The sequence below is a fragment of the Brachyhypopomus gauderio genome, chromosome 5 (genome assembly GCF_052324685.1).
Source record: "Brachyhypopomus gauderio isolate BG-103 chromosome 5, BGAUD_0.2, whole genome shotgun sequence".
In the NCBI taxonomy this organism is placed as follows: Eukaryota; Metazoa; Chordata; class Actinopteri; order Gymnotiformes; family Hypopomidae; genus Brachyhypopomus; species Brachyhypopomus gauderio.
In genome coordinates this window covers 35127385-35142726 of record NC_135215.1, presented here as the reverse complement: position 1 = coordinate 35142726, position 15342 = coordinate 35127385, and the positions used below count along the sequence as shown (strand labels likewise).

The following is a 15342-nucleotide window of genomic DNA, read 5'->3' as shown; positions in this document are numbered from 1 at the left end:
GTAATGGTGTGGGGTGGCATTTCTTTGGAGGGCCGCACAGCCCATGTGCTCACCAGAGGTAGCCTGACTGCCATTAGGTACGGAGATGAGATCCTCAGACCCCTTGTGAGACCATATGCTGGTGCGGTTGGCCCTGGGTTCCTCCTAATGCAGGACAATGCTAAACCTCATGTGGCTGGAGTGTGTCAGCAGTTCCTGCAAGATGAAGGCATTGAAGCTATGGACTGGCCCGCCCGTTCCCCAGACCTGAATCCGATTGAGCACATCTGGGACATCATGTCTCGCTCCATCCACCAACGTCACATTGCACCACAGACTGTCCAGGAGTTGGCGTATGCTTTAGTCCAGTTCTGGGAGGAGATCCCTCAGGAGACCATCCGCCACCTCATCAGGAGCATGCCCAAGCGTTGTAGGGAGGTCATACAGGCACGTGGAGGCCACACACAATACTGAGCCTCATTTTGACTTGTTTTAAGGACATTACATCAAAGTTGGAGCAGCCTGTAGTGTGTTTTTTCCACTTTAATTTTGTGTGTGGCTCCAAATCCAGGCCTCCATTGGTTAATAAATTTGATTTCCATTGATGATTTTTGTGTGATTTTGTTGTCAGCACATTCAATTTTGTACAGAGCAAAGTATTCAATGAGAATATTTCATTCATTCAGATCTAGGATGTGTTATTTGAGTGTTCCCTTTATTTTTTTGAGCAGTGTATATTATATCTTGCCATTGCTTTTGATTCTTTTTGATTTTGATTGCGCTGTTCTTTAATGCAAAACCTGTTTGTTTTGTATATTTTTTGTTCAATAAAGTTTAATATGGCATATAAATGAGTGTGCCTCATCTGTTCATTGTAGCAGAATGTTTTCATTCCGATTTTGAGTCAGTGTGTCACACGACCTTGAAGCTATTGAAGAAAAATCACGATATTTTCAAAAAAAAAATTGCTAAAAATGGAAAAAAGCCTGACATGCCATATAAATGAGTGTGCCTCATCTGTCCAGTGTAGCAGAATATTTTCACTCTGATTTTGAGTCAGTGGGTCACATGACCTTGAAGCTATTGAAGAAAAATCGCGATATTTTCTTATAAAAAATTGCTAAAAATGGAAAAAAGCCTAAAATGGTATATAAATGAGTGTGCCTCATCTGTCCAGTGTAGCTGAATATTTTCACTCTGATTTTGAGTCAGTGGGTCACATGACCTTGAAGCTGTTGAAGAAAAATCGTGATATTTTCAAATAAAAAATTGCTAAAAATGGAAAAAAGCCTAAAATGCAATATAAATGAGTGTGCCTCATCTGTCCAGTGTAGCAGAATATTTTCACTCTGATTCTGAGTCAGTGGGTCATATGACCTGAAAGCTATTGAAGAAAAATCGCAATATTTCCATATAAAAATTTGGTAAAAAATGGAAAAAAGCCTAAAATGGCATATAAGTGAGTGTGCCACATCTGTCCAGTGTAGCAGAATATTTTCACTCTGATTTTGAGTCAGTGGGTCACATGACCTTGAAGCTATTGAAGAAAAATCGCGATATTTTATTATAAAAAATTGCTAAAAATGGAAAAAAGCCTAAAATGGTATATAAATGAGTGTGCCTCATCTGTCCAGTGTAGCTGAATATTTTCACTCTGATTCTGAGTCAGTGGGTCACATGACCTGAAAGCTATTGAAGAAAAATCGTGATATTTCCATATAAAAATTTGGTAAAAAATGGAAAACAGCCTAAAATGGCATATAAGTGAGTGTGCCTCATCTGTCCAGTGTAGCAGAATATTTTCAGTCTAATTTTGAGTCCGTGAGTCACATGACCTTGAAGCTATTGAAGATAAATCGCGATATTTTCAAATAAAAAAATCGCTAAAAATAGAAAAAAGCCTAAAATGGCATTTAAATGAGTGTCCCTCACTGATGTAATATTTTTGGCATGATTTGATATCATTTTCCACTCAGGTGGTCATAAGACAATGATTTATAATTATTTTGGTTTCTCAAGAGTGTCTAGTTGGGAAATTTATTGATGGTCCCTAAGTGAACCTCCGCGCGTGAGAGGAGGGAGCGACAGAGAGCGGCTGGCCGAGTTCATAGTGCCTGATTCGGATCAACCGTGAGCTAGATGCCGCAATCTCCGCGGAGCTTGAATATCCAATATCCAACTTGAAACTAACTTCACCGCGGTATATCTTCACGCTTAATATCTTAACATGTAAATGTCTGGCAGATCTAAGGGAGGATGATGATGCTCAGACTTCCTCTTAATTTGGTAACATTTTGTGTTGGCAGACGTTTATGGTCTGTAGGTTTAATTACATTTCTTTCAAGCACAAGACCTGCTCCTCGAACTGACGGAGATCATGCACAGATCTGCTGTGCAAAGATGGTACTGCATAGAGCGGAAAGCCCTTTAATATAGCTGTTATTATGAGCATTGATTTATAGCTCTTAAATGCTTACATTTTGTCATGTTGCATCAGTTGCATTTATGTTTTAAGAAGTATGTGTTTTACACCCTCACACATCTGGTCCTTTTTGGATTGGGCTCACAAAATTAGCTTTTTAGCAGAGGTAGAATTTATTAGTCATCTATAATAATCCAGACCAGTAGCCTTATAATTCCAGGCCTTTTTCTCAGACGTGAAATAAATATGTAAATAGGTCCATCCATCCATGGATCCCTGAGAAAAGGTTTGTTACAGCAGCATACAAGATACAGAACAGAAGACACTATAAACACAAGATACCACAGAGACACAGAGGTGCCAGGCAATAGGTGGTAAGGTGTCGTGTGACACATGTGAAAGATTTTCTCTACTGCCCCCTCCTACAGCATGGCTCGATAAGTCTGGATCTGACAGTGCAATGCTGTTTGGTTAGGTAGACAAGGAGGGAATGAGAGGATTATCCAGGATTAGCAAAAGCTTTGCCACTATCCTCTCATGAAGAGATCCAGGGAGTGTGGATTTGTCACAATGACCAGACTTACTGTTTAAGCCTAGACTTGGTCTAAACTGCAGTGGCAGTGCTGAGTCACCATTGGAAATTTTTAAAAGTCTGTTTTTAATTTGGTCTATACCTGCACAATTGGCTCCTACTGTTCTATAAATTGACACACAACCTGCTTCCATGATCTCTGAAGTCATCCAACTCAATACGAGGGATTAACTAAACATTTCTGAGGTGTTTAATGTTCACTACGAACAAAAGTATGTCCACAATACTTGTCTTGAGAGTGCCTTTTTTGCATTTCATAGCTGCATGTGCCATGCTTTTGAACTTGAACTGAAATCTTAAGCAAACATATAAATACCTAAATGCTTTGCTATTAGCTACTTGTTTACTAGGGTATTAGCTATTTCCAAATTTGGGGTTTAATCATGCATGCCAGGATGTCCATTATCTCTTCCCCATAGTGCCTTAGGGCTTCTAAGATGGTTCTGATGTTTCAGTGTCTAGACCTCAGGTTTGTCGTGGTGTGTTTTGAGCCTGGTGGCATGGTTTAGATCAGAAGCCAGGGTCCCAGTCCTAACATTTTGTATGGTGACACTGGTATGATCTTTCTTTTATGGAAGCACCAAAGCCAAAAAGCCTTTTTTCCCGTATTCATTATGGTCTTTGTTGCCATCCTAACAGTACTAGTGAGTGGACAATGCATAGTAAATGGTTGTTGATGGTGTCCTAGCACAACCAGAGTCCTGATGATCTGAGTCAGATAAATGGCGTTTCTTTTGAAAAAGGATTTTAAAAATGCAGATGGACTCTGACAGTACAGACAAGTCGGCTTTCAGCATCAGACATGCTCGGTGTCTTGCCTGGGCCTGCACTACCCTGTTGAAACCTTAACAGTCCATGTGGCCTATGGCATCTGTTTTGTTTCTATGCAGATTTAATTTTTTCCCCTTCTGGTTCTTCCTTCAGTTTTCCCGTGTCATAGGTGCTGTGAAGAGCCAAACACAGCCCAGGACCTTTTCCAGAGGAGTAAGTACATTATTATTGTCCTTGATGTAAACCCAGCCACACTGAAAAGTTCACTTAGGAATATTTATTTGGAAACAAAAATAAGTGTTTCAAATGTTTAATGTCTTGCATTCATCCAAAACAAACAAACACACCGTGAGTGGCCACTGTATTGTGTGACAGCGCAGAATAAGTGGGGTGGCTGTAGTGTCATTTGATATTATTTATATACATATTATTTCATACCCTGGCCTGGATGGATCAGAGTGCTTAGGTTAATTGTGATAAAGACATCAACATTTACTCTGTATCAAAAGCAAGGCTAGTTTGAGTTTTATGAGAGCGTTTTTGGATTTAATTTTCATTGTAATACTGATTGGTTGGGATACTCAGGTGATCAGAATATAAAGGCTTAGACCAGCTAATTCTCTGGATTTCTTTTGTTTTCCAGGTGCAAACTGTAACATTAATTCCAGGAGATGGAATTGGTCCAGAGATCTCCACTGCTGTAGTGAAGATTTTTGAAGCAGCTAAAGTAAGAATCAAACTGGAGGTTCATTTAAATCCCTAGTTACCAAATTGGAGGTGTGCTACTACATGCAACTACACGTAATCTGGATTTAATTCTAAACCAACACCACCTGCATTCTGATTTGTACAGTACAATCAGTAAATTGTGACTATTTTGCTAATTAAAATATGTTGGTCCTGTTGGATGAGAACATCTGTCAAAGCGTAACTATGAAAACCTAAATAAAAATTCCCTCCTGTGAGCCTTGCAGTAAGTGAGACTTCCATTTAGCAGCAGGTGGTCTCTCTCTCCATCAACAGGCCCCTGTACAGTGGGAGGAGAGAAACGTTACAGCCATCCAAGGACCAGGAGGCAAATGGATGATCCCTCCTGAAGCCAAAGAGTCGATGGACAGAAGCAAAATAGGGCTAAAGGGTTTGTCCTCCCCTCCCTTTACCATATATGTAGTTATCTTGAATCCTAATTGCATTCTATGTTGTTCATATCGTGATTGCTAATACTCAGGTCCCCTGAAGACGCCTATTGCTGCAGGCCATCCCTCCATGAACCTTCTTCTTAGGAAGACCTTTGACCTGTATGCCAATGTGCGCCCATGTGTGTCAATTGAGGGTTATAAAACCCCTTACACAGACGTTGACCTGGTTACCATTAGAGAAAACACAGAAGGAGAGTACAGTGGGATTGAACATGTGGTATGTAACTGAATATTTGTGCCTTTAACATTCATTCTTAGTCATCATTTTAAAGAGTTTTTTCCCCTTTGAAAGAGCTATGATTTTCAATATATATATTTTTTTATTTATTCTTTTTTTTTTACCATGAAACCATTAATTTCACTATGTGTGTGTAGGTATGTGGCTGCCTTTCATTTCTAGATAATGGAAGTTGTACACATCTTGCTTCTGCGTGTTTCTTCAATACAGGATCGGCCTCTTCGTTCTTCCTCTTTGTGCGGTGGTGTATAACCCTGTTTTTTGGCATGCTTCACTGGCTCCTCTGACTAGCAGCTGAAATGTTATACGTTTCACCTCATTGGACCAAGGCTTGTCTTACTACGCGCTGCACTTGTACTCTTTCTCTAATATTCTCTCCTCGTCAGTTTTCCACACGCTGTGAGCCAGATTTTGGTGAGCGCACACACAGACAACATTTTTCAGTGCAGGTTTTTCACTAGGCAGGTAAAGTTCACCTGCTTTAAATCGGACGTATTCTAGCGTCACCGTATGTTGGTCATGCGTGACACCTGAGCTCATCCCTCTGCCCCTACTCTGTCCGCTCTAGTTTAGCAGTGTGTGTGCACTTGTATCTGCACATTGCCAGGCTTCTTTTAAAACAGTGTGCCAACCCCTGAGTCTTAATTCTACCTCAGCCAGAGTGGAGCAGCTCTCAACACTGTAGATGTCCTAGTTTTGGTCCGAGGTGTCAAGTAAAGAAGTATAAATACTTTGTTACCTTACTTGAGTAGAAATTTTGGTTATTTATACTTTACTGGAGTAATTATTTTTCAGCTGACTTTTTACTTCTACTCCTTATATTTTCACACCATTATCTGTACTTTCTACTCCTTACATTTTTTAAATTGCCTCGTTACTGCTATTTCATTTTGACTTGTTTTCATTCCGGCGTGTCATCGTTTAAAAAAAACCCTATCCTAATCACGCCATCTGGATAGAGTGAATTTGATTGTGGTTGGATGAGAAGTATAAACATATAATATTCCGACACCCTATTGGTTTGTACGTGATCCATCGCACCTGCACACGTCACGTCACACTCCAGCGAGGACGTAGCAGACGTATGTAGCTTAGTATAAAGATGTCCGTGGCAGAGACTCGAGAGAATTCGAGCGAAGTGTCCCAACTAAGCACCAGCGAGGAGGTTGGTAGCCAGGAAGACCAACCAACCCTTGTACTAAAATGCATTCCTTTTCAATGGGCATATGTGCCCATTTTTCAACATTAACATTTTAATATTTCATTATAGTCATTATGGCTTTTAGAAGAATGGGGTTTTTGGGGAGGTGGGCTAGTGCACTATAGACCCCTGTGGTGTGACTTAAGCTTTTGTCCTTAAAGGCTTTTTTCCCTTACATTACTTTTACTTTTATACTTTAAGTAGTTTTGAAAGCAGTACTTTTACACTTGAGTGAAAAGCTTGAGTTGATACTTCAACTTCTACAGAAGTATTTTTAAACCCTAGTATCTATACTTCTACCCGAGTAATGAATGTGAATACTTCTGACACCTTTGGTTTTGGTGAAGGACTGTAGGACCTTCTGGATGCGTGGATGTCGAGGGCTGTTTGTGATGTCTGTATCGTGTGGCTAGCCAGTAGCAGTAGCCTTTGTTCATCTGTTTCTCTGTACCAGATTGTGGATGGTGTCGTGCAGAGTATTAAGCTGATCACAGAGCAGGCCAGCCATCGCATCGCCGAGTATGCCTTTGAGTACGCCAGGAATAACCAAAGAAGTAGCGTAACGGCGGTTCACAAGGCCAACATCATGTCAGTGGCATTTGCATCTTTTGTCAATATTCATTAAACCCAAAACTGCTATATTCTACCTGTTAATCACATGTAGTTTTCATTTACTTGGGAGTAGACGGAACCTTTTAATGGACGTTGGGCACCTTTTTGGAAGCTCAATTTTTATTTGGTATTTTCAGTAAGCTAACTGTTTTGTTTTTGTGAACGGCTAAATACTTTTAGATGACTGTAAATCTTTCAGCTTTATACGAGGTCACCTGTATCATATTATAGGATCTTGCTGTGTCTTCTTGTCTGTGCTATAGGCGTATGTCTGACGGCCTGTTCCTCAGGAAGTGCAGAGAGGTGGCCGAGAACTACAAGGATGTGAAATTCACTGAAATGTACCTAGATACCGTTTGTCTCAATGTATGTATTCTTCATTTAAAAGCCCTTAGTTACACAAATCTCACACTTGGCCAATCAGCCAAGGCAAAATTAATAACTTCATTTGGAATAATTACTATAGAGCATAGTTAATGTAACTTTAGGACTACCAGCCAGAATCATGCAAAATGCATTTATTATTAATAATTATAATAATAATAGTACAAAATAATAATAGTAATAGATTTATTACTTATGATTTTCCTATATGTAAGCCTGCAGGAAGATGATTGGTTTTAGATTTGCTGTCCCACATCTAATAAACCTTTTAGACAAATTCTTTACTGTTTGATGGTTATCAGCAGGATTGTAAATGTGAATGGAATTTTGGTTAGTAGTGTCGGCGTTTGAGGATTTTGTGGTCTTGTGTCACTATTCCAGATGGTACAGGATCCCACTCAGTTTGACGTACTGGTCATGCCCAACCTTTATGGTGATATTCTGAGGTCGGTTCAGAACTGCCAGCCTAAATTATTTCCTAGTGATGTGACGACCGTGGATACTCTGTTACTCTGAATAATGGCCAACAGTGTCATGATGCGTGATCTTTTCATTTCAGTGATCTTTGTGCGGGTCTGATCGGAGGTCTTGGAGTGACTCCTAGTGGCAACATCGGTGCCCATGGTGTTGCCATATTTGAATCGGTATGTGAGATGTTCTGTTGCTCCCAACAGAATAATAAACTACATGCTCACCCAATACAGATTTACACTGTCTCAGGGACACTGATATGGATTTGTGTCTTTTTAACAGGTACATGGAACTGCACCTGACATTGCAGGCCAGGACATGGCCAACCCCACCGCCCTTCTGCTCAGTGCTGTGATGATGCTACGTCACATGGGGCTGCACACACACGCCAAGAAAATCGAGACGGCCTGCTATGACACCATCCGAGACAAGAAGGTGAGATTAAGTCTCCTAATGAATTAGCCCCTATAGTAATGTGACTCTTGAATGGAGAATGCAATTATCTGGGTATAAGAAAAGGCTTAGGGTTAGCATTTTAATGCTATATTTAATCTCGGCTAAAGTGTATAAATTAAAATAACTGTCAACCTCATGCTAGTGTTACTTTATTGTTATAGGTTTTGACTAAAGACCTTGGTGGAAATTCAAAATGTTCGGAATTCACAGCAGAGATCTGTCGACGAGTACAAGATATGGACTGAGATGATGTCAGCGGTTAACGGTCTATGGGTTCCTATACCAGAGGACACATACCAAAAAATCATTCATATCATTATAATATTTACGCACAATTCTACTATTACTGTATTACTATATGTATCCATGAAAGCAAAAATGGTTTATTTGGGGAATGATGCTTTTACTGTTTTGATTTTCGGTTCTTGGGTAATGTGTCTTCATGTCGTATGATATATTCATTTATGGTGTACTCTTTCTTGTCTCTAATTGCACTGGTAAAATAGCTTTTATTTATTTACTTAAAGTGTTTCTTGTCTGCTTTTTAAAATACTGTACCAATTTGTAATTTGGTTAATAGCAGGCATATTGCCATTCAATATAAAAGATCAAATTCATTAAAGTTATCATATTTTGAATGTAAGCACTTGTTGGTCTTGTTTTGTGTTGAATGTTAAATGATGTATATAAAAATCAATGAATCTGCCACAAATCTTACAATGATTCAAATAGCCATTCCTGTGTTTCAAAGCACAGAGTAATTCTCTGACAAGTGTATTAGGAACACATGTTGCTAAATCTCACAGGGACACGGACATTGTTCTATTGCAGATAGTTACCAGTGATGTTGGGGACCACATGTATCAGATGTGACCACAGCTAAAGACATACCCACAAAACCCGCCCTTATATGCACCCTGATTATTTGATGTAGGTAGAAGAGTAAAAGCTTGGTCATCTTGGGTAAAAAACTAATATTCTACATATGCAAGTACATCCAACAAACATTTTCTGAATCCTGAAATAGACTACAAAACAAAAAAGGCACATGGTATTAACATTAGTTTAAAGGTTAATGCTACTTCAAGAAGTTTATGGTAAGGGGGGAAAAAGATGTTTGGCCTGTTAACAACCAGCAGACCCTTCAAGATTAATAAGCTCCATTTTTCTTCATTCTTTGTAGAAGGCTTCAATCTCACTGTGGTACATATTTAAAACAATGGGTCGTCGCAGTTTCATTGTTGGTCCTGAAACACAAAAATATGAGCTCCACTTATCTTACCTTAAACAGACCAAAATTATCCAATACAAAAATTATACTTACCTAACTCTCCTCCAGAGACTGAAAAATCTTTCTTTAAGATGGTCCATTTCTGAATGTGCTGGGCGTTGGACGTGGCTTTAGCGTTGACCCGAGCAATGCCTGCTTGAATGGCCTGGTTCACCACCTTGTCTCTCCCATCAGTTATATCTGAAACATTTGTTGCTTGGCTTCCAAGCTGCTGACAGTATTCTACAGCCTCCAGACTAAGGTCATCAGTGGGCTCCATGGTGTCGAGATTGATGACGCACTGGTCAAGGGAGGAAAAATTACTAGTTGTGTCCAAGACATTTCCAAAGTCTTCTGATGTGTTCTACAGTTTAGGTGTTCCTGTTCTAAGATTACCTTCAGCGTGAGAAGCATACATAGAAACTTTCTCCTGTCTCCTATTAGCATTGCATTGCTGATGATGGGCACCACCTTCTTCACAGCTTCCTCTATGGGAAGTGGAGGGATATTCTCTCCACCAGCAGTAATTATTAACTCTGAATAGAGAGAGGACTGTACAGTAACAATGCTTTACAGGAAAAAAATGTGTAACAATTATTTAAGACAGTGTTATGATATCTGAACTATGAGTAGAAATATCAAAAATGTGTATAATACTGGTATGCAGCTTATTTCACCTTTTAACCTTCCAGTGATGTAAAGGAAGCCTTCCTCATCCATCTTTGCGAAGTCTCCAGAACGTAGCCAGCCGTCCTCGTCCAAGGACTCCATTGTCTTCTCCTCCATGTTGAGATACCCCATGAAAACGTTACGGCCCCAAAAGCACACTTCCCCAACGCCATCCGCGTCTATATTTGCTAGTTTGCATCTGCAGCCAGGAACTACTCTCCCACAACTAGAAGTTAAAAGTAAAACAGTGAACAATACTCAAAAATAGAACATATTAAACCCTGTATAAACGTTAAGTTAATGTTGAGTTAAATGTACCTTGGGAGTTTGTAGGCCTTAGGGCCAGACATGAAGTGAGGTCCCGCACTCTCAGTCATCCCGTAGGCCTCATATAACCAGATATTGAGGCCAAGGAAGAACATGACAGTATCACTTCCAATAGGAGCTGCACCAGAGAAGAACTTCTGACAACAAGAGAAGCCCATCTCAGCACAAAGTTTCTCCATAACTAGGGCATCTGCTAACGTGAAGAGAAATGACTTCTCCTCATGCCTGTTCCAAAAACACAAACACAGAGACCAATAACTTAAGGGTAACTGATAATAACACAGTAATAACTGTATATTTTGCGTTGTTAAAGGGCTCATCTTACTTTGGGGACCTTTGATTTTCCTCCAAGATGATTGACATGGCCCAGGTCACAAGTTTCTTTTTAATGTATGTGCAGTGAGAAATCTCTTCTTTTATTTTCTCCATTATTTTTTCCCAAACACGAGGAACTCCCATATGTGATGAAGGGTTGGCCTCTCTCAGTGTTCTTATTAAGCTTCCCTGGAGCAGAATGCCATTATACTGATATTACCAGAGAACTACACAAGTGCTACTTAATGACACTAACATTTTTAAATGCCTGCATAAGCATACCAAGGCATGTTTATTGAACAGTCCCTTACAAAAAATTGTACGATAATTCCTTCCCCTTTACCTTCAAAGCATCTGGCTGGGCAAAGTAGACCAGCTCCCCCCATTGGATGCCTGTCCATAGATCATAGATCTGTGCAGCTATGTGGCTCAATGGGAGGTAGCTGACTATTGACTCCTGTTTCACCTCAGCAGGCTGCATGTCACCAGCCCGACTGGCATGGTGAGCTGTCCATGTGATCTACCAACATCCGCAGTATAAAAGAATGCAAATAAGACATTTAATATAAAAACATTGCTCAAAAAGAGTTATTTCTAATAGCAATTAGGCTATTAAAATAATAATGCTAATATTTTAAAATAGTAATCCTTTTCTCCAGATCTAGACATAGGCGATAGTTTTTAAGACAGAAGTACTAGACAGGTTTAGTGGTTAACCAAATGGTATATGACAAATCTATGACAAAACATAATATAAAAAATTGCTTTTATAACAACTTCCTAAATGTAAAGTGTAACAGAACGGTTATGCCTAGTACTGTGAATTACTGTAATAAAGAAGGTTTCTAAAATATTTTCTGTATTATTTCCATGTTTCACGTTCATCACAGTACACCTACATTGTCATGGTTGAGCATGGCTCCTTTAGGCGTGTCTGTCGTTCCAGAGGTGTAGATGAGCACACAGCATTGGTTGGGTTTCTGACTGCTGATGACCTCATCAAGTGTTTTGTCAGAAATGTCCACGCCCAGACCCATGAACTCCTCCCACTATCACAAACACAGCAATAGTTACTCTGAGGTGCTCTCTGTCAGAGGTGTATCATCCAGGTTCACAAAGTAAAAGTCCTCACCAGGACTTTGCTCAGGCTTCCTGGACTGTGTTGATTCCACTCATTTTACCTGGACTGCACTAATTAGAAAATCTAGCAAGCTTGAGCAAAATCCTGGTGAGGACTTTTACTTTCTGAACCTGGATTATACACCTCTGCTCTCTGTACTGTATGTACAAATGTGTGTGCAGACCATATCATCTTACTCACTGAATAGAGGTTGGGCATTTTTATCTGCAGTTGTCCAGAATACTGCACAATTGCTTTTAAATGTGGTAGATTCTCTTTTATCTGTATAAAAAGGAGGTGAGATTAGAGAAAGCATTTACATACTGACAAAGAGAGGAAAACATTTGCATTACCTGCAAAATTTTATCCAACTGGTTTTGATTCTCCACTACAATGACATTTGCTCTTGAGTCTCTAGCCACATAATAGCAGGCTTCTGGTGAGTTTGTGGCATAGATCCCTGTCATTAAACCCCTAATGGAATTGTAAGTCAGAAATAATAATAAATATATAAAGATAGCAGTTAAAAAACATTTTATTTCCCTTTAAACAGAATACAGAAGTGTATTTCTCTTACCCTGCAAAAACTGCTCCTACAGCAGAAAAGAACCATTCTGCGGAATTAAATCCTAAAATGGCCACACTGTGAAAACGTTCTAGGCCCAACTAGAGATGTGTGAAAATAAACATTAGTTGGTGTTGTTATAAGTTAGATTGAAGATCTTTGAATCACTTGAATCCAGGAATACGTTTTTGAAAATAATCAGCTTCAACAGAACATAATTAAAGCAGATTGTGTTTTCATTCAGATCACCTTTAGAAAGCTCTTGGCTGCCATCCTGCATAAATAGTAGTATTCTGAGAATGTAATCATCTCCCATTTGTCATTTCTTTTAGTTGCCAGGGCAGACAAATTCCCATATTTCTGAACTGAGGTCATGAACATCTGATGTACTGTGATGGGTTCCTGTGGGCAAAGTTCATCAATTCTGAGTCGCACTGATCCACTCGCCTCCGTGCTCCAAAGAGAATGGGCCGGTGCTGAAGTGCTCCTCCCCAGAACCTCGTTAACACACTGTGTCTCTGCTATACAGAACACAACACAACGACAACCAAAGGCTTCATGTTCTTTCAGTCATGTGAAAGGGAGAATTCCTCAGACCTGATGTACAACATACCATGAAAACACTAATCCAATTAGGAGTGTAACCAACCAACAGGCTTTTTATTTTTTAAAAAGTTGCTGAACGTAGACACCAGTAGCTAAAATGGTGTGCAGACTGAAGCTGGTTTACTCACGTGCTTCATTATTCGTAGCCTGATCCTCTCCTTCTTTTCTTAAGTCTGTCATGAGCCCTGGAGACGGAAGCTCCAAACTGCAGGAGAGAGAGAGAGAGGAGGGGGGGGGGGGGGGGGGGGGGACATTGTTGGAGGATTGGTGACCCAGCCCCACAGCACAGTGCCACTGCTGCACCAGGGCATCACATGGCTTCAGTGCAGCATTGTAAGCTCACACAATGTTGGATTTGAGTTATTAAGTGCCAAAGCCCCCGTGGCTTTGCTATACTATGTAGTTCACAGAATACATGAGAAATATTCGTTCCCATCAGCTGTGGAAACATTTTCCCTTAAATATGTTATCAGCTATTAATTAAAATACACACACACACACACACACACACACACACACACATTTGAAAACAATTCCATTCTTATTTGACACGCTCTTTTCTCTTTATATGCAGGACCAGCATTCCTGGCACTTCTTTAATGAATGCCTACATACACACTAAAGTGTCCAGTGATTTTCTGACTGAATGATACTGACACGTTCTCTTTAAAGATGTTATTTTCTCATCCATTGTAGCTACTGATCTCTGAATCAATTTAATTGGGACACTTCAGTACTTGCAATTTATAGAGCCCACTACTTTCCCACAGTTAGATTTACGTAATTAGATACCAATTTGAAATCTAAACACAATCAGTTAAGCTTTCCCAACTTGTATCCATAAATACAAGTTCTTTTAAAATGTAATTACAGGTAGTTGTTGAAAAGCACTTAATGCAATTATTTAATCACTAGTCTTATTTTTTGTATTATTGCAATAAATAGTACCACTACAATGACTTTAAACTTAGCCAGCTAGTATAGGTTAAATAACCCCCTACTAAATCTTCATACCTGTTTTGAAGTTTCTCTTTGTTGCAGGTTGTTTGTTCAGATATTCCATTACCGCTCATGCTGGCTGCTACGATGGTCTGTGCTGCTCAGACACCTTCCAGTTCTTGGCATAATGATGGAAAAACGAATACACTCCCTCCCCTTACAGAAAAGTCATGAGGCACCAATGAATAGAGTCACAATCCAGTCTCCAGCAAATTAATTATTAGTTTTTTAATTGTTATACCCAAGAGATAATCACGTTTCTAAATGATTAAAAAAGCTATCACAATACCTTATTATTTTTTTGTGAATATGTATAGATTACTGTATTGAAGTTTGTTCTGCAGCTTGTTGTCAAGGAATTGGTGGGGTGTTACTTTGTGCATATTAATGAGTTTGGGGCCATTTTTGTATGCCACAAACTGCTTACAGTCTCTGAGCTATGCAGTGATTTTTTTTTTCAACTTGCTAAATTTAAACTGGAACAGGTTATATTGTACTATACTTTGTAAAGGTAAATTTATTAAGTTATAAAGGTAGTCGCTTTTAGGTAGACCTACTCTAGAACTGTGCATATTTAGATGTAGCTTATCCACATTAGTTCAATGATAAAATCAAGTCTTGTGCCATATGTATTCTTGCCACGTTGTCAGTGGTTTATAACCCATGGTGCAGCTGCATGCTAGAATTGCGTATCTACACTATGGACAAGCAATGCAATACATCAGATTTTTCAGTGATATAACTGGTGATATAAATACATAAACCTATATGTTAGAAATGGAAATCCTTCACTCAACCATTAAGCTCAGTTGTTATATGGATCCATGCAAAGGCTAGGATTTAAAAGTAAACACAGTTCATGTTTCAACTATGTTTGTAGATATTTGTCTATACAGTGCATGCCTTTCTATATACACACTGGCCAATCCAGTAACTTTTAAATATAACAGTGGATCCAGATTTGTACTAATGAATAAATAAAACTTACAACTGCTGAACTAAGTTGGCCTGTCTAGGATTTATGTCCACACCCATCGTGCGGTGATATAAAAATGCAGCCTGCTAATTCTACTGCAATATCATGTTTATTATGTCAGGACAAACACACTTTAGCTAGCACTTCCTTTAAAGACCCGGCGCGTGAAC

General features: G+C 39.3%; 2 protein-coding genes across 3 annotated transcripts in view; one reads left to right on the top strand and one right to left on the bottom strand.

The window, feature by feature from the left end:
* idh3a (isocitrate dehydrogenase (NAD(+)) 3 catalytic subunit alpha) overlaps positions 1-8968 on the top strand; it is a 12122-nt gene extending 3154 nt beyond the window's left edge. Inside the window, exons 2-11 of the mRNA XM_077007490.1 lie at positions 3918-3977; positions 4408-4491; positions 4788-4902; positions 4993-5180; positions 6857-6990; positions 7278-7380; positions 7780-7844; positions 7958-8042; positions 8152-8304; positions 8487-8968. Coding sequence (XP_076863605.1) covers positions 3918-3977; positions 4408-4491; positions 4788-4902; positions 4993-5180; positions 6857-6990; positions 7278-7380; positions 7780-7844; positions 7958-8042; positions 8152-8304; positions 8487-8570 — 1071 coding nt within the window. The 3' untranslated portion in view covers positions 8571-8968. The remainder of the gene's footprint in view (positions 1-3917; positions 3978-4407; positions 4492-4787; positions 4903-4992; positions 5181-6856; positions 6991-7277; positions 7381-7779; positions 7845-7957; positions 8043-8151; positions 8305-8486) is intronic.
* acsbg1 (acyl-CoA synthetase bubblegum family member 1) lies at positions 8502-15342 on the bottom strand. Of its 2 annotated transcripts, XM_077007487.1 has the most exons (15): positions 15185-15342; positions 14212-14352; positions 13326-13402; positions 12841-13112; positions 12604-12692; positions 12380-12500; positions 12228-12308; positions 11806-11955; positions 11250-11426; positions 10917-11095; positions 10583-10816; positions 10273-10490; positions 9992-10131; positions 9650-9896; positions 8502-9572 (listed from the first exon to the last, which is right to left on the bottom strand). In XM_077007487.1, exons 2-15 carry the CDS (start codon positions 14268-14270, stop codon positions 9496-9498), a joined length of 2121 nt encoding a protein of 706 aa, XP_076863602.1. In that variant the 5' UTR covers positions 14271-14352; positions 15185-15342; the 3' UTR covers positions 8502-9495. The 2 variants fall into 2 exon arrangements, with proteins under 2 accessions (XP_076863602.1, XP_076863603.1); XM_077007488.1 differs by lacking the exon at positions 15185-15342 and having other exon boundaries at positions 12841-12993; positions 14212-14282.